A 25,702-nucleotide genomic window follows, 5' to 3' on the forward strand; every position below is an offset into this window, starting at 1 on the left:
GATCAAAAAATAATAAGCGCATTGTTTATGGATCTCCAACTGTGCACCAACAACATATCTCGATTTTGTCGATTGCATATGTTAGAGCACCTCAAGAAGCCAGATATTTATATAGTCTGTCCTTTTGAAGTATTTATTGCTTATGTGCAAATGTTACAATGCTTACGAGGGTTTTGAAGAAAATCCTATTTACAAAGCAGTGTTGCATTTGTGAACGGCGTATAACATGTCAGTATTGTCCATATTAGATACGTCTGTCGGTGCTCCTTGCATATTCTTGTAGCATTGCGATATACCGGATTAATTGGCAAATTTCAGGTTAATAAACGCTATTCCGGTGCTTTTCCGGTATTAAGGAACGATAGTAAGAAATTGGTTACCTAAATAATCTGAAGTAAGCAGGATGTAACCGTTTGCCTTTAAATGCGATAAATCTGGTCGCAACCAGAGTGGTGATGTCCATAAAAGCATTTTCTTTTTCTCCATCTCTTCAAATGTGAGCTCCTGCGGTAAGCATTGCCGAGTGCTTAACAAATTTCGCCCAACATATCACGCAGTCTATTATTTCGCCTATTCTCTTTGATCTTTCTTCTCTTCGTTAGATCGTCTATCTTCATATTGTACTTGTACCTATGCTTGTAACGAGTCCTGTCGCACAGTGAAAAAAAAAAAACAGAATATGTTATTTTTTTTTCACAGATACTTTAAGTGTATCTTGCTGATTTCAGGCACTCACAAGCTAACCCTTCTAACCACTTTGAATCACAGCTCTTCTGGAATGTAGGCGTTTCCCACACGACATAAAAGAAACAGTTTTCTCTCTGATATATCGAAAAACACGTCACCATATAAGATGGGAATAGATATGTATTCATATCTAATGTAGAAAATAAAACAAAATGTATGTTTCGTTTAACTGACCGTCATGGACTCAATGCTCATTCCTCGCATGTCGCTTTCGAGAAACTGGAGTGCTGCTGACACGGGCGTGCATCCGTTGCGCATGCCCAGAAAGTAGACGACCGATTCGCGGTGTTCTTGAAGCACGCGGCATTCGAGCACTCTGGCCTGTGGTCGATGTTGGACACACATGCAGCAAAGACGAGAATAAGTTAAGATGAATATACTTACGGACGCCGAACAGAGTGAGAATTGGTTTAAGCGAAGCATTTGTTAAAGGAAGAACATAATGTTGTGTGGATTGGTGACACTACATGCTTAAGCCATGGCGCACACAAGAGACAAGCGCACGTGCAATTAGGTTAAGCAGGTCTCACGCACGAATAGTTCTCATTACTATTCGTGGGGAATGCTGCTTATCTGAGACAAGAAGATCACACACGGAGAAGTTCGATACGTTTTCACTGGGCATTGTTAATGTACGTAGCACTCGATCATCGCAGAAATACGCAGTCGGTGTGCATACTTCAGTGCCTATTGTTTTCTGTACCATAGCTTGATACGTATTCTTTCAATGCTCCTGGAGCTTCTTAATCATCCTTCAAGTTTGTACCTCACAAGTCCACACACCAGGCGAATCCCCACTATACTCCGTTTTATACACCAGGTGCAACGTTGTGGATGCTATGCAAGAAGCTGTGAACGCTGTGTGTGGATACTACGTCAGCGAAATGAGGCAGTCCGCGCGTCTCGAGCTTGGATTTCGTCGTTGTAAACGTGGCCTCCGTGATTGGCGCCGGCTGCTCGCTACCGTAACTGATAACATAGGCCACGATACGGAAACAAAGAGACGCTAAGCGATCCAGAGCAACCTGTTGACAACCGTAAATTACGGGGTTTCTTGATTTTTAAGGCACAAAGCATCTGCATTTATTACTCGTTCTAAAATGAAAGGAAAAATCACATTACGGGTGGTAAAATGATTGAACTATTTCTTGGTGCGAACGACTCTACTGCAACAAGTCTCGTTAGCTTCCATAGCGTTGCACCCGATGCATGAAATGGAGTTAGCAATGAGTTTGTTTTGGTGGTGTCCCTTTATCGCTTTCACCAATCCCTACTAAGATTTCTCAACACCGCTTCAAATTCATCGCTGTAGTAAAGGATTAAAAAGATGCCCCACCTGAAGAGCCTTCAGGGTACGTTTCGTTTCGAACTTGGGACCTTTTTGGATCGTAACATTGTAGCCGGTGCCGTAGCGTCGTTGCAGAAATCCAGTGCGGCCGCAGCACTTGAGCGCACCGTAGCCCAGGATAGCAATGCGGTCGGCGATCACTTCAACAGCCTCGACCTCGGGCGTTGTGATGATGATGCACGTGGTTGGCCTTAGCTTGTCCAGCACCTGCCATACGTTCATGCGTGACGCCGCGTCCATGCCACGCACGGGCTCGTCCAGGATCAGAACCTGCATGTTGCCGTTCCACAATAGAGAATTTTAGCGTGTCCGGTATTAAGGTTCACGCAAAGGCATTAGCGGAATACCTGGTTAACGGACGCCAGTGACGATACCTCGTGACGCTTCGTCTAACCGCTGTTACAGATACACCTCTTTTACGTTTGACGAGTATTCTTACCGAAAAAAAGCTCTCATAGGCACAAATACACGATTCCATGATCACACCAGCACTAAAATTTTACACTATATAGCTGAGGACTAGCATTCACTTACTGCAATAATAACTGTATCTTGTTGAGTTTGGTGCGTCTTGTGGCGCCACCATACCGGCCGCCCGCATTTGCGCATCCGGATAAGCTGCAATCTACATAGAAATCTTTAATGATTGCGTGACGTAGCCTGAATGTCCAAATAAGGCAGAAATTCAGGGGAAAGTGGAAGCTTGAAGAAACTATAAAATGTATGCAGTCCCACTCAACGTGAAAACTGTAGAAAGTGCGGAGCAGTGATTCGCCTGTCCTTCAACGACGCTCGCGTTCACGGGAAAGCACGCGCTGGTGTTCCTACATTGCAGCCTGCTCGGCCTCCATGGCGGAAAAGGAAACCTTCATTTGTGATGCATGGCGCTCTCTACCCTCATTTTCCTCCTGGTCACCCTCACCATCACTTCTCCACACCCCTTTGCTAAACTGTGCTGTACACGGCTATGATATGCTTTACCCTCCCCACCTCCTTTCCTTCCTTCTCACCCTCACATCTCTACTCCCACTCACTTCCATTTTCCACCCACTTGTCTATGCTATGCTTTACTCTCCCCCTCCTCCGTCCCATCCTCCTCACCATCTCTCTCTGTCTTCAGTCTCACTTCCCTTTCCCACATCCTGTCTATACTGTACTATACATGGCTATGCTATGCTTTACCCTGCCCGTTTTCTTTCCCTCATCACCCTCACTTCCCTTTCCCGCCCCCTTGCTATAATATGCTATATATAATGGCTATGCTATACATGATTTTGCCTGCGTGACGCCATACATGGCTATGCTATGCTTTATCCTCTCCCTTCTATTCCCTCCTTCTCACCCTCTCATCACTCCTCATCAGCCTCACTTCCCTTCCCCGCCCCCTTGTTATACTATACTATACATGGATATACTATGTACGGCTATGCTATACGTGGTTTTGCCTGCGTGACGCCCAACGACGACATGAGATGACAGCATACGAGAGCCCAAGCCCATAAAGTGCTCCGCACTTAGAGATCCTTGAACACGGGGTGTCGCTGGAGCCAACGTTTAAACAATTGGTCTTGTTTTCTGTTGCTGCTGTGAAGAAGACAAGACCACTTGTCCAAACGTCGGCTTCAGCGACATCCGTGTTCAAGGATAGTTCGTAGCTTGAACATGGTGCACTCACAGTGAACACCGACTTTTACGAGTGTATGCTTCTAAGTTGTTGGCACAACTTCCTGTGTCAGAGCCCTAATTGCACCACATTTTGTGGCACATAAATCGCGTGCAAAGAATGGGCTGATAGGTGTCTAATGAACTCGCTAGATGCGAAAGCATTCGAGGGCAGCGGGATCAATACAATCGATTGAGAATAAAAAGAAAAAGAATTCGAGTGATCTTAGGCGAATGCAGAAGGGACACTCTGCGTTTTTATCTCAGTTGCTTTCCGACACTTTTGTGACTGCGTCGATCATCCGGTGCGTTCTCCATTTGCACGTTGACCACGCGGAGATTACGAGCCCGAATGCGTGGCATGTCGGTAGTATACCTTACGCGGGACCACTATGGCTATGGCGAGGGCTAGGCGACGCTTCTGTGCCTCCACAAGCAGGTTGGTGCGCACTCCGGCGATGTCTTCAAGTGAGAACATGTCTTGGAGCTCGACGCAGCGGTGTGTCAGGGCATCGCCGGAGAGTCCCGCGAGTGCCCCGAAGAAAAGCAAGTGCTCGGCCACGGTCAGGTCGTAGAAGAGCACGTCGCGCTGCTGTACCACGCCCATCATCTCGCGTGCGCGCGCAGTTTGCACGGCCACATCGTAGCCGTTCACGATAACCTGCGTACACATCAGGGATGGAGTTAACGTCGTTCATTCGAGTTTGACGACACTCCCTCGTCTTGGTATTCTTAGCAGCTATGGCGTCGCGCCGCTAAGCCGGAGCACGTGAGTTTGGTAGTACGCTACGGCGGCCGCATTAGGCAAGGGCGAAATGCAACATCACCGGGGCACATGTATTTAGGTGCACGTTAAGGAACCCCAGATGGTCAAAATTATCGGGAGTCCACACCACGGCGTGCCTCAGGATCGTATTGTTGCTTTGGCATGTCAAACCACAAACATTATTTTAATTGAACTAGAAAATTCATATGCCTTTCCACTCTGTGACGGCGGATGACCAGCGAAGCTGTGTAGCGCACGGCACAGAGGTGACACATAGTTTTGACGAAAGGTACAGAATGGCACATTATTTTTAATTTCGCGTATGCTCCTTTAAAACACTTCCATCTTGATTTGAGTGGGCCAGAAGGACGCAGTTTATTATGTCTAGTTAATTAGCACATTTGTTTACTTACCTTTTCTGCTTGTTTATTTATTTAGTCCCTTTTTTGTATTTATTTTTAGTGGACCAGTAGCGAGTAGTGGGTTTGCCCAGTTTCTATGGCACATAACTGCTAGGGGTTTTTTGTTGATTACGTAATTCTTCTAAAGTTTCGCGGAGTTACGGATCGCCTAGTTGTATACAGCTTCGCTGTAAAACACTCTACTGTACACTCTACTGTAAAACTGTACAGTGTCCTTTATTACTCCAAAAACCAAACCGGCCGAGTTTCACCACTGACCTGACCCTGTGTAGCCACCGCACTACCGCTGATTATGTTCACGAGCGCTGTCTTTCCGGCACCGCTGGGGCCCAAAATGATCATGATTTCTCCCTGGTACGCCTTGAAGCTTGTGTCTCGCAGAACGTGCTTTTGCTTCTTCTCGTATTCCAACCTGCTCAAGTTCACACGGGGGAACAAACACACGAAAGCATATGAATGAATTAATGATGTTCTTTCTTGCACGCATTTTCTTGTACCAATTTGCACTTCTTGTACCAATTTGTCCCATAGCCAAAGGCTAGTACAAGAACAGTTATGCGCTGCTCGTTTTCATTTCACACTACAAAAAGTGCCTAAGTTTCCAGGACAGCTGTCAGTAGATTATTAAGCGTGAAATGCTTTTAGATCCCGTTGTTGGCGGCCTTCAAGTGACCTTGAGCCAAATGCCAGCGTTGTTATCCAGGCACTTAAAACGAGACATCCGGGGAGCTCAACGAGAACATACGGACATCGCGGCGAGACCTCAACGAGACATCCGGGCAATCATTCCGAAAGTTTAAAAAGGGCTGTCTTTGGCAGCCAACCCTTCTTACAGGACCGCATTACATACCCTCGCTGCGGTCCAAGCAAATTTTTTTCATAAACATCAGCAATCAAGGGTAAGCACTTTCGTGTGCCCCAACTGTCGACTCGCAAACAAGGGTTCTTAGGTGGGCCAGTTGGTTCATGGGCATTGCTGCAGAAGAGAGCACAAAACGCGACAGTGAACACACAGGACACAGCGCTGTCTCCTCCGTGTTCACTGTCCCTTTTGTTTTTGCGCTGTTCGCGAACAAGTTCCGAGTTTTGACGTTTTGGTTCGACTGATATCAAAAGAGAAACAAACCTGTTGACAAAGACGGCCTCTTCTTTGTCTACTGGATACGGCTCAAAGTGGACTCCATCGGGTGTGGATGGCGGTATCTGCTGGAACATGCCCTTCTCTGTCGGGAACCAGTAGCGGTACATGAGAGGGAACCAGGGCGCGTACGGCACGCCAATGTACCAGGTGAGAACGTGGCTGAAGTACCAGCCGAGGGCGATGTTGACGATGCTGTCAATCAGCATAACATTCCAGATCTCGACCATCGTGACGTTGTCCAGTTCCAGCACGTATGATGTAGTGGAGGCGAAGCTGTACTGCTCCCCTGCATGCGCGCGTGACCTCGGGCGCTGCCAACTCAGAAATTCGATGCAGAAGACCCTATATGATGGCGAAGCGCAATCGTGGTAAACTGAGGGCTAAAAACGGCCCTGCGGCGTCTGTCGAACAATCGTGATGCTTGGGTTTGACTCCTGTCATAAAACACTCAATATGTTGACTGTGCGTAACCAGCGCTAGTTAAATCTGAATATTGGACAGATGATTTCAGAGATAGGATCATGAAACAGTAAGCGAATACATAGAGGCACGGGTCGCAGGATAGCCAGAAGCACTCTTTACTGTCCTGTAAAAACTCGCAGGGTCCCTTATGCATTAGCCTAAGGCTTCTTGAAGGCGAAAGCCATCTTTTTCTTCTCAGTCGATGTATTGATCCCACCCCCTCGCCCCCCTCCGATAGCTTTCTGCACCCAACGTGGTTTTACACTGCCTCCAGGATTGTGGGAATTGCAAGCTTTCTGTACCTCACCTGGTTTTGGCTGCCTCCATGATCGGCCAACCTTTGACCAAGCGACGATGTAATGTGATAACGTCATGTTGCTTCATGGTGACGTCACAGATTCTGCCATCTGTGACGTCATCATGTAATGATGTTTTTTTTTGCATCATGAAATAGCAACACTTTTTTGCATCACTCATGGTGACGCCGACGATCAATGTTCTCGTTTTACGTAACATCTAAGGCTTTTGCCTTAATAACTCAAGAGGATTGCGCGATATACCGTTTGGCTGGATGCCTTCTTGCGTCTACTAATGCATTGTAATGCGTGGAAAAGAGACGGGAGGAAAAAAAAAATCACAGAAGAAATGCGTTCTTACCGACAACGTTGGCACAACCGATAATGCGGAAGCACCAGTGCATGCCAACGCACGGCAACGTTGAGGTGAGCAGCTTTGTCCAGCGGTCCAAAAGAATGTAGTGGGCCGCACGGCCTTGCATATCTTCTAGAAGTAGGCAAGGCATGACGTAGCTGATGTGCCAGTACACAACGGCGAACACCACGGCCAGCGCTGTGTCTCTAAAGAAGAGCGCGAGAAGCATCGCTTTCGATATGTACTGAGCTGTGAAGAGGGCGAAGCAGATGAGAACCACCGGCTTGCTGGTGTCGTCCAGGAAAGCCTTCAAGCAAGAGAGCGCACAGGTTCATGTGTGTAATATACTGGTACTCATCGATCGCGCAGCCAATGACATTTAAACTCGTTTTACAACGGCAATTAAAACTGCAGTGAGGCAGCAATAAAGAAGCACTTATTCCAAAGTTGCGGCTGGTGACCCAACCTTCCCAAATAGCGTTGTATAAAGTCTGACCATAATATACTCGTTATGTATGTATATTTCATTGTGGCCCTACACAACGACACATGTTCGAAGCTTAAGCCTGCAATAATAATGACAAAGAGCCACAGCCAATCCACAGCCGCGCCTATGGTTATTGTTATATATCGGTTTCAGTTTCGAAACCTGTTCTCTTGCCGCCAGGGGGCGCATTTCCACTCTATATATTGAATTGTCGCCATTGAAACTGTCGCTGGTCCTTCGCTCGGCACCCAGCTGCGTCTCTCCTTTGTCTGTTTCGGGGCCGCCGTCCCGGCGTGGCGTCCTAGGCGGCCACGTCGATACAACAGTTACATATAGTTGTATCACTCAAGTCAACACGTCCACACCGCAGAAACCTGGTTCGACAGAGAGGTGCGCTCACCTGCGAGCCGTTATCACTGGTGTTTTCTACGGCAGTCATGTAGGCCATGACTATGACGACGCTAACGATGCCTGAGAAGAAGCCGGCCACCCAGTGACCCGTGCGGTAGACGGTGGCGCGGAGGCCCACCAAGCGCAGCTTCTCGCGCATGCCCTGCTGCGTCTCCTCCACCACGCGCGACAGAATCAAGCAGAAGGGCAACAAGTAACCGACGCCCAGCCGGATCAACATCAGCCACCGGTACGAGGGCATGTCGAGCGGGTAAGGACCTGCCGTGTAAGAAAACGAGTATTTCGCCGTTTCTTTCGAACTCAAATACATCGAAGTCTTCGAGAGTTTTTAAATGCAGCAAGATATCTTTCACGATCAGTAGAGCATGATATCAATACCTTGTGAGTAAACTGACAATTCATCTTCCTACAAATAGGAAACAATCTCGGCGAAAATTGGCTGTACAACTCGATCATTTCAGTGAGATCGAAAGAACACAATGTTCTTATAACATATGATAGTCAGCATTAGCCAACAGTTAGCAAATATTAGCCATATTTAGCCAGCCCTAGAAAGTATTGTCCAGTGCTAACAAATACTGGTAGTATGCAGGTGATGTTGAAGTCTCGTGACTTAGACGCTCTCTTATGGTACATTTGTATGGTCGATATCGAGCGTTCTGAATACGTTCGGCTGGTTCTCTCGGAGCGCCATGCTCGATCTCAGCGCTCTCCTAGGCGCTCTCACCTCCGACCTCGGAGCGCGACCGAGATCTGGTCACGTGTCTTCTCCAACTTGCGTTCTGACGTAACGTAAGCCGCTGCTGCACGCGCGGTGTGCCTTCGCGTCTGTTAGCAACAGAAGACGCGGTGACGTGTATCCTCTTCCGGCCTCCGATTGTTCTAGTGTGCGGCTGCACGTACGGCTCGGAGGCTCGGACACGCTCTCTGGCTCACATTAAGAGCGGGAACCGCATTGCTGCAATCCGAGTCAGAGCGCGGTAGCGCCCAGCCGAATGCACCATTTGATTGCTCTGCGCTTATTTATTTTTTTCCAGTCATATTTTTGGTCCGCAATCAGACATCGGACACTGTCGCACCATGTTGCCGAATGCGGGTGGAAAAGCGCTAGGAAGACATTGTAGACATTGCCTTCGAAAATACTGCGTTGTGAAGCTCACGGCAGTACGAATCATAACTCAGTGTGATAAAAAACAGGGACAACCTCAGTAAATTCTCTTTCGGTTGCACTTCAGTTGCTCTTTCGGTCTTCACCTTCAGAAGGGACTTTTGACCATTATATGACTAGTGACCAAAGCCAAGCAACCACCGAAGGCGCTCTTGGGGCTCTGCATTTGATGTGACTCCGAAACTTTGCAGACATTGCGGGCGACGACGACCAGGACTACAGCGCCGACGGCGCTATAGTCCTCGTACTATATGTTCTTAAAAACTGTTGTTTTACGGGGTTGCTGTGGGCACAGGCTTCGCGCTTAGCAGGAGATAAAGTCACGTACCCTCGGTGGTTCGGTGCGTGGCTAAGTTGTAGGGCTTCTCGGCGTACTTCGTTTCGGCGGCCACGGATGCGAGATGTGCCTGGCCCAGTGCGATTTGCAGGCAAGCGACGCTCTCTCGCTGCGTCACCGGGTTGGGCAGTGGCTCGAACAGTGCGTACCCGTTCAGCCGCTTCGACATGAACTCGAATTCGTCGTAGAAGCTGACGCTGAACGCGAGCCCGAGCTTGGAGCCGGCCTCTCCGCTCTCATCCAGCGTGACGGCGACGACGCGCTGCTCGGGACCGCGCTTGGGCTTCGGCGACACCTTGTGGAAGGCGCTCAGCATGTGCTCCACCGTCTCGAAGCCCGCCACGCGCACCTTTTTATTGTCCTTGAAGGCCGCCTGGAACAGCTTGTCGCCGATCTTGCGCGGCGCGTACAGCACCTGCAGTGGTGCGCCTCATGTAGGGCATGTGCTGCTGGCGGTGGTCGAGGAAATGTGTTGCATAGGCGGGCTAATTCGTATTGCATTTTGAACGAGGACGTCTTTTAAGCTGGGCTCATTAAATAATTTAACTACGTAATTTCCGTCACGGAATAGTGAGTTAGTTACAGACGTCATTTCCTGATTTACCGAGTTATACCGCGTTACTGACGTCATTTCAGTTTGCTACCGATGGTAAATGAAGGTTAGTGAAAGTCTACAACACCCTTCCAGTACAGTGAAAAGGGCCAACGGAGTTAAAACAAGGTATCCATTCCAGCCTGAAGTAGGCCGCCATGTCGGGCAATGATGTGTATAGCTCCCGTTTTGCTCTAATTCAGAAAACACTACGAAGCGTCCGGAAGTTTGCTACAAAGAAACGGTGCAGGACGAAAAAACACAAGGACCCAGTGGGTTTTCTGTCGTCCAATGCCGTCTCTTAGTGCTAAACCTTAAATTATACACTACCAACTAGTCGACCAGTCTTTACTATAGGGTGATTAGCCCAAAACCGCCTTATTACCAATTGCGGGCAGCTGAAGTTTCCAAGCCCCCGCTCATGGTACTCGCGTGGCTCGGAGTATTGCAGGCAGGGAGGCTTGGCGCAGTGTTTGGTCGGCAGTATGGGCCGGTCGCGCTCGACGGCGAAGAACGAGAGGATGATGAGGACCACCTCGACGGCGGTCACGTAGTAGTGGCGCTTGATGGCCTGCACGTACACGTCCTTCCACACGATCGTGTACAGCTGGTTCACAACGCCCATGCTGATCCCCTGCGTCCAAGAAATGCATTACAAGGTCAGTATACTGAAGAGGCCATTCTATAGTGCGACTGCAGGCTCTCTACTTTGAGCATTGCATATGCGGTCTTCGTTAAAACAATGCCAACCCCTGGGCATGCTATGAGAGGAGAGGTGCTGAGCCATAGAGCGACAGTCATATAAAAAGTCCTTTGAGGACGAAGCTCTGAAACCTTCCTTTCCTTCAACAACTTCCTGTCTTATGTGAAGAACATTTCATGGTATATATGAAGGATGCATGGATGAAACCAGCGTATTGTGAAAGCTCGCTTAACTCGTCCTCTCTAATAATGATATCTGAGGTTTTACGTGCCAAAACCACGACATGATTATGAGGCACACCGTTGTAGAGGGCTCAGGAAATTTCGACCATCTGGTGTTCTTTAACGTGCACTGACATCGCACAGTACACGGGCCTCTAGCATTTCGCCTGCATCGAAATGCAACCGCCGCGGTCGGGATCGAACCCGCGACCTTCGGGTCAGCAACCGAGCATCGTAACCACTGTACTACCGAGGCGCACTATCCTCGCGAAACAAATGGTTTCGTTAGGTAAAAAAATACACCGCGAGTTCGTGTTCTAGGGAGTTTGTTAAGCCTTACGTAAAAGTCAATAAAAAAAGTGACATTCGCTCCCCACGTATTTCGCATTAAATAGTGAAGATGCAAACACATGGTTTTGGCTGAGATTAACTGTCAACGCTGGTGCACGCGAGACCAGTTCGCGAATCAAGACATGGCGGCATAGGTCGAATAGTCCAACCTCTGGTTCCGAAAAAGCGCGCTGTTGTCTGACACTGTATCGCGCTTTCGTTTTCAACTGATAGTCGCATTTGCTTTATACTCCAATTAAGATGCCTTCACGGCAGGTATTAGTGACATGTCGTCGCTCTTCCTCAAGCAGGTTCTCGATGTATTTTTGCCGTTGGCTTAATGAGAGAGAGAGAGACTGTGCTACCTGAGCCTAGCCTGAAGGCTCGACCGCACGGATGGGCAAGCAACGCGTGCTGCACTATATTGGAGATCATAGATTAAGGATTGCTTGTACTTAGAACTTCGTACTAAGGAATAAAAAATACGCGGGAATAAGCTGTGTTGTTTGTCTGATTAGACTCAGTACTACATTTGAGGCGGGATCACTATTACAATGGAGGTATACGTCTATAAAAAACATCGCAGCATTTGTTTCTACGTTACTCCGATAGATTAGCAGTTAAGTGCGAATTGTAAGCGCGGGACATTTGTGAAAAAGGACAACTCGCCTAGCGACCGTCGTTCGATGGGGACCGGGCGGCACCGCTGGCTTCTTCTTTTGAAGAAGCGCGCGCCGCGCACCCGTCTCGTGCATTACGCAACTTCGTGTGGCGGAACGGGCAAACGCGAGCATAAACAAAAATATAAAATGAGCCGATAATTTTTCTGCACCGGTACAAAAATACTTTATTTGCTCTTGTTTACGTTTTCTTAAAGTAGTATGAACGTTAAACAGTACCACTGTGAGAGATTAGCCAAGAATCGGGTGTTTAAGATAATTAGCGACATGAGAAATGTGCCATTGATAAGAAGGTGGATAGACCAAACAAAAATAAATTTATTGCCGTTGTTTTATGCTTCTAGCTGTGCCCCGCGAACGATGCTCATCAGCAATAGAGGCCGTGCGGCCCTATTTCTAGGACCAACTCTGGTTGTGGGTATGTGCCATTGTCTATAATAACAATAACACTACTACTACTACTACTACTACTACTACTACTACTACTACTACTACTACTACTACTACTAATAATAATAATAAAAGTAATAATAATAATAATAATAATACACAAAGCAAGAGCTGCCACTTGACGTGTTCACAATCTGAGGGGCGCTTCGAGCGGCCATTGCAAACCGTCCCAAAGCCCAAGACGAGCAGATCTCGGTCAAGGAAGTGGTGCGAGTAACAACGACGCTTTCCTCATGTCTAAATAATAAACGAGTGATGAACACTGTGCGAGGATGCGTTAGGTCCACTACCACTGCTTCACAACTGATAAATGATCAAATATAACCATCTGTACCGGACATTTTGTCGAAGCGCGCCGTAAAATTTCTGGCTACGCACGTCTATTCAGAGGCCATTGTGCAGTTCTGTCCGAATGGATGTTGTGTTATACCGGTGTCCAGGCCCGTAGCTAGGAATCTTTTTCGGGGGGGGGGGGGGGGGAGGGGGCACTTGCTGAAAGCCTTGAGTATGTAAGAAAAACGCCTATTTTCATTATTTATTTTCGGTAAAACACCATGTGTCATCCAAATTTTGGGGGGGGGGGGGATGGGGCCTTTGGCTACGGGCCTGCCGGTGTCACACGGTTATGTTTCATCGCGATCACGCCTGATACGGATAGAATTTGCTGATCGTAAATGGCGTCTTGGCACAAGCTGCAGAAGGGAGCCAATCACGGCTAAGAGAGACAGAGAAATGCTTTAATGAAATGCTGGAGAATCACGGTTAATAAGTTTTATCCCGATTGGGCTTAATCCCGATAAGCAGTGCACCATGTACTTGGTGAGCTAGTTCGTTGAGTTCAGCGCTTGTGTGTGTCTTTCTTGTCTCGTGTCGTTTTTTCATCTGTTGTGCGCAGCCATATGCTATAATTATTATACCCCCTGCGTTAATCGAAGGAGCGTATTTGAACTGACCGGCTTCTGTCGCAACAGTATATGCGGGACGCTTGATTCGGTTATAACAGCTGCAACACGTAAAATTCCGCTGAATGGCTCGAGGTAGGCACCATTAAGGTTTGGGTGCCGCGGGTAACTGCAACCGTTGGATTTGCGAAGACTGTACTGCAGTTATGTCATTACACAGAATCATACGCTTTCATTATCAGTCTCATTTTTAGGTATATGGCTAGTGGTAAATTATTCGAATTAAGAAAAAGAGATAGCTGCTATCCATAGGCAATCGTACGCATTGACCACGCGCTACAACACGAGGAAAGAAGAAGACGTACGGAAGAGGACTAACCGCCATTTTTGAGGCAACAGCGACCGCTTTGGCCCGCATTACCTTCTGAGGCTATGGCCACATCGTCAGGTGGTAAAAAGAACACGTCGGTATTGGAAGTCTTAGAACTGGACTACAGCGACGGTGGTTCGAGCCCATGGTTCAACAGGGAGGGTCGCTCAGTACTTGGCGACTTGACCACGCAGCCGCTAGACGCCGACCTCTTCGCGGAGCTTGCACGTGATGGAAGCATGAGTACGTTGATAGACTTCCTGGACACAGCGCAGCCATCCATTAGCCGTGTGGCACTCGTGTGCTACATCCTTCTGGGTTTGGTGGTTCTTCAAGTCTTCGTGATTCTACCACTGGCGGCGTTCGGTCTCCGCCGCTATTCCGCGAAAGTTGGCCTCATCGCCTGGCTCTGCTGCGAAGTGGTGCTGCTGGTCTGCACGCTCGTCAGCCTCATTTGCCTCCTGACCATGATAGGAAGCTGGTACGGCATGTACGACAGCCTTGGAGAAAAAGCACCCGATGCCTACGACTGGACATTCCAGCTGCTTGGGAACTACACCAACGTAACCTTCCGTGAGCTCAAAAAAGGATCGTCGCCGCAAGTCCAAAAGAAGCTCGACCTTGACAATGCTACCACAATGAACGGCATTAAGTGGCTGGCGGGTAATGTATCTGCTTGGGAAGCCAAGTACGGCGGCCACGAGGCGCTCAAGCAATTGCTGATTGGCTGGTTGACAATCTTCCAGATGACCTTACTCGCCATCGCTCTCGCCGTAGCACTAGCTTCGGCACTTCTTGCCTGTGTCACCTGGAGCCGACGTCAGAAAGCTATTGAGGATGGCGAAAGGAGTCCCGTAGCCATTGCGTTGATCATCATGGCTGGCGCAGTGCTCTTATACGGCCACGTGGCCATAGCGCTGCCAATGATCGCGCGCTGGCTGCCCATCTGCGCACTGGGAGAGACATACGTTTGCGCGCCGTATCGTGATGACGTGTTCGTTGTGTTGGACGACGGAGTTTCCAAGGTATGGCCCATAGCGGACAGACCCGACCCCTTTTGCCGTCTCGTGCCCAGTGTTCTGGTCTCCAAGTGCTCTACAAAGAACACAACTGGCCTCATGCAGTTGCCAAACTGTTCAAGGGTGGGTACGAACAAATCCATTAAGGCAATTCATCACTACACTGAAATCGAACTCGTCGAACTTCCAAAGCTGCCAGTAAATAAGCGATCTGCCGTTAAACAAGCGTCAAAGAAGATCGTAGGCGACTGCTATTACCCGTACAAGATATTCGACACAGATATGACATCGATATGCCCTCTGTTCACTGACGAGCTGTTGGCCTACTGGATGGCGCTGGTGATCTCCGCCATCTTCTGCATGATCGGCGCGTTGGCAGCAGCCGCAATAGCGATTATTTTTCTGGCCATAGGCGAGGAGAAAGAAGAGGTAAAGGTGAAAAAGGTTGTCCGCAGGCGACGTATAAAAAAGAGAAAGAAAAAATCACCCTCTCCGCCTGAGCCTATTCACGTGGAGGTCGAGGTACCCGTTCCGGTTCCCATGATGATTCCCCGAATGCGACGCCCGCGCCGACATCACCATTGTAAGACGGGGCCAGAGATCATTCTCATATCTACGCCAGGCTGCTCGCACCCGCAGCCATCGGCACCTGCAGCGATAATGGCGGCTGCACCACTTGCAACCTGTCCTGGAACGTCTGCGATGGCACCACTGGCGGTGCCTGTAGCTGCCGCTCCTGCCGCAACCTGTCATCCGGCGCAATCAGTGGCTGTACTTGGATGCTCGCGCGAGTGCTGTGGATGCACAGGCACACGCCGTGTCGAATCTGCGACTGCGTTTAGTGCCGTAAGCGGCAGGGGTATCGCCTACGCACCGAGCCCGAACATGATGCTGGCGAGTCCACAGCCTGCATTTTTCTCGCCGTTTCTGCACCGGTCATTGCCACTAATGCGCCGCTCGAGGACCTTGTCTCCAGCTGGCTTTGGCTTTACACTAATGCCTTCGGCGCGCGTGGTGCAGCGGGTCATGAGCGTGCCGTATTCACGGCCCACAAAACGCATGAGATACGCGACGCGGCCTGCGAGTGATGACGATTGAACGAAACGCGGGAACGCAATCACGGACTGCTCCTGTAATAGGCGACATAGTGGATATATATGCCCCTGTCTAATGACTCCATTCTTTCGCGATCCAAGTGAAAGAGAAGCAATATTTTCAGTTCTCGAAATAATAAAGAATTCCGGAAAATTATTTTAAGCTAATTGGTTCCACGTAACATATGCATATGTGTGATGTACTGTAGCCATCTTTTGAGTCTGGTTCCTGGAAATCTCTTATAAGGCGAAAGCCTTAGATGCCTCATCAAACTTGAAAATTAACTGACGGCGTCGACGGCGTCCGCGTCGGCGGCGTCAACACGAGCAATGCAAAAAAAAAATCATCCCGTGATGACGTCGCCGTATGACGATCGTCAAAATTTGTGACGTCATCATGATGTCATCGTGATGTCCCATAACGTGACGTCACATGATGACGCCACCACATGAAATCTTCGCTTGGTCAATGGTGGGCCGATCACGGAGTCAGTCCCGAAGGTAGCGGGATCAAATCCCGGCCGCGGCGGCTGCATTTTCGACGGAGGCGAAAATGTTTGAGGCCCGTGTACTTAGATTTAGGTGCACGTTAAAGAACCCCAAGGGGTCGAAATTTCCGGAGCCCTCCACTACGGCGTCTCTCATAGTCATATCGTGGTTTTGGAACGTTAAACCCCAGATAATATTATTATCACGGAGTCAGTGCATGACCAGCTGAGGTGCAGAAAGCTTGCAGTGCCTCCGATCCTTGAGGCAGTAAGAAAACCACGTTACGTGCAGGAATATCTCGGAGGTGATGGGGGATGTTCAATACATCGATTGCGAATAAAAAGAAGTGGCTTTCGCCTTCCAGTCGTCTTCGGTGAATGCAGAAGAAACCCTGTGATTTTCTTTGTTTTTATCACACAAATCTTATATATATATATATATATATATATATATATATATATATATATATATATATATATATATATATATATATATATATATATATATAGAGAGAGAGAGAGAGAGAGAGAGAGAAGAGACATAACTAAGCGGTTATCTTAATTTTATGTGCCAGCGGTTTCGACCGGTGGACCGGTCTTCGTCATCAGGGCTTGAAGGAGACCCTGACGAAGGCCCTGACGAAGACCGGTCCACCGGTTGAAACCGTTGGAAAATAAAATTAAGATAACCGCTTAGTTGTGTCTCTTCTCTTCCCAAGTACGTTTGGCTCATTGGGAAAGCTTCTTCAGTATATATATATATATATATATATATATATATATATATATATATATATATATATATTGTGGCGAAGCAATTGGTACTGTTTAACGGTTGCGCTCTCCAGCGGCTCATAGTGGGTCGTCCTCTTCTAAACGCCGCTCGCGCTCGGAGCCCGTGCCTTTGCCTTGACTGTCGCCATAGCTCATTGTCGCCGAGTGCTGTCCAATAAACAGCTTAACAATTTGGTGGAGAGTGCTGTGCTCTCATTCGATGCCCCTGGAGCTTCGTTCCCGTACTCTGCCGTCTACCATGCCTCAAGACGCCGCTCAGCAAACTCCGCCTGCCACACCGACCACATGTCCCGGTGTCCCACGCATCCGCGATCCACCTATCTTCACTGGCGCCGATGGCACCGACGTGGAGGACTGGCTCGCAATTTACGAGCGCGTGAGCGTACCCAACAAATGTGACGAAGCAGGCAAGTTGAGCAACTTGGTCTTCTACCTCGCGGGAGTAGCGAGCTTGTGGTACAACAACCACGCGTCCGATTTTGCGACTTGGTCGGATTTCAAGACCACCGTCGTCAACGTTTTTGGCCGCCCTGCAGTTCGTAAGCTGCAAGCAGAACAGCGCTTACGCGAACGAGCTCAGCAGGCCGGTGAATCTTTCACCAGTTATATTGAAGACGTCCTGGACTTGTGTAAGAAAGCCAACGGCACCATGTCCGAGTCTGACAAGATCCGGAACATTATGAAGGGCATTGACGACGATGCCTTCACCATGTTGCTCGCCAAAAACCCTTCCACCGTGGCCGAGGTCATAACACTGTGCCAGAGCTACGAGGAGCTCCGCCGGCAACGTTCGATGACCCGTCGCTCTCCATCACGCGACGACGAGCTTGCTGGCTTGGCGGCCATACCTGACCAGGCCACGCTGCTGGCAGAAGTGAAGGCATTCGTGCGCGAGGAAATCGCACGCCAGTTCTCTCTCCTGGCCTTCGCCCACCCGCCGCACGTTCAACAGTCGTCGACGACCCTTCTTCCTCCCCTCCGACGAGCAATTGAGCAGGAAATTGCCGAGGTGATGCCTGAGTACCACCAGCAACCTCCGACTCCTGCGCCACAGAGTTACGCTCAAGTAGTCGCCAGGACGCACCAGGCAATCCCTGCGGCTGCTCCATTGAGTTACGCCGAAGCCGCCGCTAGACCTCCGTCCTTCGAAGCGGGCGTGCCGGCTCCGTATGCTGCCGTCATCCCTAGGCCCCGACTGCAACCCACCATGCAGTCGTTTCAGCAGCCGCCCCGTCAATCGCATCCAGCGACATGGGCGGGACCTGCCCCGGCGAACCAATGGCGCACACCCGACAATCGGCCCATCTGCTTTGCATGCGGTTATGCCGGTCACGTGGCACGTTACTGCCATCGCGTGCAGCCGCCTCGAGTCGCGTCACCCACCACCAGCCAGTCCAGCCGTGCATTCTACGACCCGCCTATGTCACCGACGTCACGCCCAGCTCCATCCACTCGCCGCTCTCCGTCTCCACGACGTCGCTCACTGTCACTAATGCGACCACGTTCTGTCGCACGAGAGCAGGAAAACTAGTCGTCGCAGTCCGCGAGGCAAGGGCTGCGACGCTATCGAACTGTAAAAGCCCTCAGCGAAGTCCATCGAATGTCATAGACGTGTTTGTGGACGGTGTTCGACACTGGAGCCGCCGTATCCGTTATGGACGCAAAACTTAGCCGCTTACTCCGAAAAGTGACGACGCCACTTTCTGGGATGTCCCTCCGTACCGCCAGCTCCCAGAGTATTAGGCCTACAGCAGTATGCACTTCTCGCGTCTTCATCCAGGACGCTCTGTACGACGTCGAGTTCATCATAATTGCTGCATGCTCCCACGACGTCATCCTGGGATGGGATTTTCTTTCCCACCACGACGCCATAATTCACTGCGCACCAGCCGCCCTCGAACTCTCACCGTTCTCACATTTGACGCCGGCAGACAGTCCATCGGCATGCGCCAAGATCCTCGTCAAAGACGATACCAAAGTTCCCCCAAACTCGTCGGCGGCCGTGCCAGTTTACTGCGCCGGTCTCTGCGACACAGTTGCACTCCTTTCGCCATCTGACCGCGTTTGCACTAGGAAAGGGTTGCTGGTACCTTTCGCGACCGTGCAAGTCACTCAGGGTAGCACTGCTATTTTTGTTACCAACCCATCCCCGCACATTGTTACGTTGGTGCGAGGGGAATGTCTCGGCAGAGTGGAGCCCCTCGAAGACGCACAAGTTCTGGACGCACCCGATGACTCGCACTGCACCAGTTCCCGTACCATCAGTGCCGTTTCCACGTCTGATTCATCACCCGCGAATGTATTTGGTCCCGCCATTGCTGACAACCTTACGTCGGTCCAGCGTTCCCAGCTTCTGTGCCTGTTGGAAGAATTTCGTTCTTCTTTCGATGTCGGGCAAACTTCTCTCGGCCGCACGTCCGCTGTTACGCATCGCATCGACACTGGCGCCCAACCAGCACTGCGGCAACGTCCAAATCGCGTGTCTCCCACAGAACGACGGGTAATTAATGAGCAAGTCGACGATATGCTTCGACGCGACGTTATTCGACCCTCGGACAGCCCATGGGCGTCTCCTGTTGTTCTCGTTGCCAAGAAGGACGGTTCTGTGCGGTTCTGTGTGGACTACCGAAGGCTCAACAAGATCACTCGGAAGGATGTTTATCCGCTGCCGCGCATCGACGACGCGATTGACAGCCTCCAAGGAGCAGAATACTTTTCATCTCTCGATTTGCGCTCGGGGTACTGGCAAGTACCCATGGCTGATGATGCTCGACCGAAGACTGCCTTTGTCACGCCCGACGGCTTGTACGAGTTCAACGTCATGCCGTTTGGTCTGTGCAATGCGCCCGCGACCTTCGAGCGCATGATGGACACCGTTCTGCGCAACTTGAAATGGCACACCTGCTTGTGTTACCTGGACGACGTCGTCGTTTTCGCTCCGGACTTCTCCACGCATCTTCAACGTCTGCGGCATGTTCTGACGCGTTTGAGCAACGCCGGCCTCCAACTGAATCTGAAGAAGTGCCGATTTGCAGCACGGCAGCTGACAATCCTAGGCTACGTCGTGTCTAAGGACGGAATCCTTCCCGATCCGGCCAAGCTTCGGGCCGTGGCCGAATTTCCCAAACCCACGTCCGTCAAAGAACTGCGCAGTTTCGTCGGACTGTGCTCATATTTTCGACGTTTCTTACGCAACTTCGCCACCATCATATCGCCGCTGACGAAGCTCCTTGGGAGTAACGGGCCCCTACATTCGTGGTCGTCCGAATGCGACGACGCATTCGCCAAGCTCCGTCGTTTGTTGACGTCTCCTCCCATACTACGTCACTACGACCCTACGGCCCCAACGGAGGTACACACGGACGCGAGCGGTGTAGGCCTCGGCGCTGTTCTTGCGCAGCGCAAACCAGGGTTCCCCGAATATGTCGTAGCATACGCAAGTCGTACGCTTACTAGAGCCGAGACCAATTACACCGTCACGGAAAAGGAGTGCCTGGCGATCATCTGGGCTCTTACAAAATTCCGACCTTATTTGTATGGTCGCCCATTTGATGTCGTCACCGATCATCATGCACTATGCTGGCTGTCGTCATTGAAGGATCCCTCGGGCCGTCTTGCCCGCTGGGCACTTCGCCTGCAAGACTACGACATCCGCGTGCTGTACCGCAACGGACGCCAGCATGCTGACGCCGACGCCCTCTCGCGCTCCCCCTTGCCTGACGACAATGCCTCCTGCTCAGTATCTCACATCGCTGTTTCTTGTATCGATGTTCACACCATCGCTACCGAGCAGCGCAAGGATAAATGGATCGCCTCGCCGATAGACTTGCTCACTGATCCGTCGGCAACACCAAGCACTCGCGCGTTGCGTCGTCAAGCCCACCATTTCGCCATTCGTGACGACCTACTGCACCGACGCAATTACAACGCCGACGGCCGCCAGTGGCTACTTGTGATACCCCGAAGCCTGCGTGCTGAAATATGCGAGTCCTTCCACTCTGATCCGCAATGCGCGCACTCTGGGGTATCCAAAACTTACCAGCGCATTCGACAACGATACTTCTGGCGAGGGATGTATCGCTACGTGCAGAAATTCGTCCGCTCCTGCCTCGATTGCCAACGCCGAAAACCTTCAACGCACGTGTCACCAATCGGTCTGCAACCATTGCCTTGCCCTAACCGTCCGTTTGGGCGCGTGGGCATCGATTTATATGGACCACTTCCTCTGACGTCGGCTGGTAACCGTTGGGCCATCGTCGCCGTCGACCATCTAACGCGATACGCCGAAACCGCTGCCCTCCCAGCGGCTACAGCGCGCGATGTTGCCTCCTTCCTGCTACACCGATTCATCCTGCGTCACGGTCCACCCCAGGAGCTTCTCAGCGATCGAGGCCGTGTCTTCTTATCGGAGGTCGTCGAAGCCATTCTCAAAGAGTGCCATGCTGTTCACCGCAAAACTACTGCTTACCACCCGCAGACGAATGGCCTAACCGAACGCTTTAACCGCACGCTCGGCGACATGCTCTCAATGTACGTCGCCGCCGATCACACAAATTGGGATGCCATTCTGCCCTTCGTCCCCTACGCCTATAATACCGCCCCTCAAAGCACTACTGGTTTTTCACCCTTTTTCCTGTTGTACGGAAGGCACCCGTCGCACACCATTGACACCATACTACCCTACAAGCCGGATCCATCTGCTTGTGCGCCTATTTCTGACACAGCCAGGCTTGCTCAAGAGTGTCGCGAGCTTGCAAAGTCCTTTACAGCGCACGAACAAGAGCGTCAGAAGGGCCTTCGCGGTGGCACCACCACTTCTGAGTCCATGTTCCTCCCCGGAGCGCTCGTATGGCTCTCGGTCCCTACCACTGCAACTGGTCTCTCGTCAAAACTACTGCCGAAATACGAAGGCCCCTACCGAGTCGTCGAGCGAACATCCCCGGTCAACTACCTGATCGAACCCATCGAACCAGCTTCGGACATGCGCCGTCGAGGGCGCGACATAGTCAACGTGGAGCGCCTCAAGGCCTACTATGACCCACTCATAGTGACGAGCTGTTAGGTCGCCGGACGGCTCCCTTTTCGTACCCGGGGTAATTGTGGCGAAGCAATTGGTACTGTTTAACGGTTGCGCTCTCCAGCGGCTCCTAGTGGGTCGTCCTCTTCTAAACGCCGCTCGCGCTCGGAGCCCGTGCCTTTGCTTTGACTGTCGCCATAGCTCATTGTCGCCGAGTGCTGTCCAATAAACAGCTTAACAATATATATATATATATATATATATATATATATATATATATATATATATATATATTGTCACGTGGTCGTGACGTCGACGAAGGCAGCAGTGAACACGTCCGAGATGAAACGCTTTATTTGGCCGAATTGTGGCCGAGAAACTAAAAGTCAAACTACAGCAATACACTGATAGCGGCGGACAGAACGTCGACCGTCGATCAACTGACAAGCGGTCACGCGCGTCGGCTTTTATACAGGCGCTATCGAACTTTCCAGCAATATCGCTGGTGGCGGCGTAATCTCTAGACAAAGCTGGAATATTCGCGTGCGGGGCGCAATCTTAACTAACCGATCTGCTACAATCGCGACGCTTCTAGAACACTACTCGCGGACAGCGTCGAGCGTTGATAACCGTCCCTGCCGGTCAAACCCGAATACATCAAAACAAGATAAGAAGTGGGCGCGGCATTGCCCCTCTCTGAAAAAGCATCGTCCCGATGCTTGTGAAAGAACATAGAAGAGAAAAAAAAAGTGCATCAACAAATAAATTACAATAACAAAGGAAAAAAATAGAGTCCCCAGGCTCGCTAACGCGCAAAAAACGGCTTAAGGCGCACGACATGGACGACTTCAGGTCGCGCACGGCGCCGCTGAGAGTTCGTAATGCCGTCAGGGACAACCTCATAGTCGAGTGCGCCGAGGCGTCGAAGTACCCTGTATGGTCCGAAGTATCGTCGAAGAAGCTTCTCACTAAGTCCTCGTCGGCGTATTGGCGTCCATACCCATACACGGTCACCGGGTTGGTATTCCATGTGGCGTCGTCGAAGGTTGTAGCGGCGGCTGTCAGTCGTCTGCTGGTTCTTGATCCGTAGGCGGGCGAGCTGTCGTGCTTCTTCGGCGCGCTGTAGGTAGGTGGTCACGTCGATGTTTTCCTCGTCGGTCACGTTTGGTAGCATGGCGTCGAGCGTCGTTGCCGGGCTCCGTCCGTAGACCAACTTGTATGGCGTCATCTGCGTCGTTTCCTGTACGGCCGTGTTGTACGCGAAGGTCACGTACGGAAGGATGGCGTCCCACGTCTTGTGTTCGACGTCGACGTACATGGCCAGCATGTCGGCGATGGTCTTATTTAGACGCTCGGTGAGGCCGTTGGCCTGTGGGTGGTACGCGGTGGTGCGGCGGTGGCTTTTGTGGCTGTATTCCAAGATCGCCTGAGTCAGGTCAGCCGTGAACGCCGTACCTCTGTCGGTGATGAGAACCTCTGGGGCGCCGTGTCGAAGCACGATGTTCTCAACGAAGAACTTGGCTACCTCAGCGGCACTGCCTTTGGGCAGGGCTTTTGTTTCGGCATAACGGGTGAGGTAGTCGGTAGCCACGACGATCCATTTATTTCCGCAAATCGACGTTGGGAACGGCCCCAGGAGGTCCATCCAGATCTGCTGGAATGGTCGCCGAGGAGGCTCGATCGACTGAAGGAAGCCTTCTGGTCTTGTGGGCGGTGTCTTCCGTCGCTGACAGTCTCGGCACGTCCTTACGTAGCGAGTGACGTCGGCGGCAAGGCGCGGCCAGTAGTACTTTTCTTGTACTCGTGCGAGCGTTCGGGAAAGTCCGAGGTGTCCAGCCGTTGGGTCGTCGTGCAGGGCATGCAAAATTTCTGGTCGCAGTCCCGAAGGTACAACGATAAGGTAGCTGGCTCGGGCCGGAGTGAAGTTCTTCTTTACGAGGACGTTGTTTTTCAAGGAAAATGATACCAATCCTCGCCTGAATACTTTTGGGACGACGATGGTCCTGCCCTCCAGGTATTCCACTAGACCCTTCAATTCCGGGTCGGCTCGCTGTCGTTCGGCGAAGTCTTCGGTACTTATGGCTCCCAAGAAGCTGTCATCATCCTGGTCGTCGGGCGTTGGTGGGTCGACGGGGGCACGAGACAAGCAGTCGGCGTCGGAGTGTTTCCTTCCGGACTTGTACACGACAGGAATGTCAAATTCTTGAAGTCTTAGGCTCCACCGTGCGAGGCGACCTGAAGGGTCCTTCAAGTTAGCCAGCCAACACAAGGCGTGATGGTCGCTCACAACGTTGAAGGGCCTGCCGTAGACGTAGGGGCGAAACTTTGACGTAGCCCAGATGATGGCGAGGCACTCCTTTTCTGTTGTGGAATAGTTGACCTCTGCTTTAGACAGCGACCGGCTAGCATAACTGATAACCCTTTCCAGTCCGCCCGTCCGCTGCACAAGGACGGCGCCGAGTCCTATGCTGCTTGCATCGGTGTGAATCTCCATATCGGCGTATTCGTCGAAATGCGCGAGTATCGGAGGTGTCTGCAGGCGTCGTTTCAGTTCATGAAATGCTTCGACTTGCGCTGTTTGCCACCTGAATTCGACGTCGGTCTTCGTGAGCTGCGTTAGTGGCTCGGCGATCCGTGAAAAGTCTTTGACAAAGCGTCTGTAATAAGCGCACAAGCCGAGAAATCGGCGCACGGCCTTCTTGTCGGTGGGTGGCGGGAAAGCGGCGATGGCAGCTGTTTTCTGCGGGTCTGGGAGCACTCCAGTCTTGCTGATCACGTGACCCAAAAACAACAGCTCCTCGTACGCGAAGCGGCACTTTTCTGGCTTCAGGGTGAGCCCGGAGTTCTTGATTGCTTGAAGTACGGATTGAAGTCGCTGGAGGTGTTCGTCGAAGTTCGAGGAATACACAACGACGTCGTCCAAGTAAACAAGGCAAGTCTGCCACTTCAAGCCAGCTAATACAGTATCCATGACTCGTTGGAAAGTCGCAGGTGCCGAGCAAAGACCGAAAGGCATGACCTTGAACTCGAACAAGCCGTCCGGTGTTATAAAGGCGGTCTTTTCTCGGTCTCTCTCGTCGAATTCAATTTGCCAGTAGCCGGTCTTGAGGTCCATCGACGAAAAGTAATTCGCGTTGTGGAGTCGATCCAGGGTGTCGCCTATCCGTGGGAGAGGGTACACGTCCTTCTTTGTGATTTTGTTCAGGCGACGATAATCGACGCAGGAACGTAGGGTCCCATCCTTCTTCTTCACTAACACCACGGGAGACGCCCACGGGCTGTTGGACGGCTGGATGATGTCGTCGCGTAGCATTTCATCGACTTGTTTCTTAACAGCCTCCCGTTCCCGTGTCGAAACCCGGTAGGGACTCTGACGGAGTGGTCGAGCATTTTCTTCTGTTATGATGCGGTGCTTAGCAAGGGGCGTTTGTCGGACCCG

General features: G+C 50.9%; 1 protein-coding gene across 1 annotated transcript; it reads right to left on the reverse strand.

Moving 5' to 3' along the window:
* Positions 1 to 912: 912 nt before the first annotated feature.
* LOC125756140 (phospholipid-transporting ATPase ABCA3-like) lies at positions 913 to 10,831 on the reverse strand. Its single transcript, XM_037660003.2, has 9 exons — positions 10,580 to 10,831; positions 9,594 to 10,017; positions 8,087 to 8,355; positions 7,206 to 7,506; positions 6,072 to 6,372; positions 5,204 to 5,357; positions 4,134 to 4,418; positions 2,084 to 2,365; positions 913 to 1,068 (listed from the first exon to the last, which is right to left on the reverse strand). Exons 1-9 carry the CDS (start codon positions 10,817 to 10,819, stop codon positions 913 to 915), a joined length of 2,412 nt encoding a protein of 803 aa, XP_037515931.2. The 5' UTR covers positions 10,820 to 10,831.
* Between the last annotated feature and the right edge of the window lie 14,871 nt (positions 10,832 to 25,702).

This window comes from Rhipicephalus sanguineus, chromosome 5 (assembly GCF_013339695.2).
Source record: "Rhipicephalus sanguineus isolate Rsan-2018 chromosome 5, BIME_Rsan_1.4, whole genome shotgun sequence".
Taxonomy (NCBI): Eukaryota; Metazoa; Arthropoda; class Arachnida; order Ixodida; family Ixodidae; genus Rhipicephalus; species Rhipicephalus sanguineus.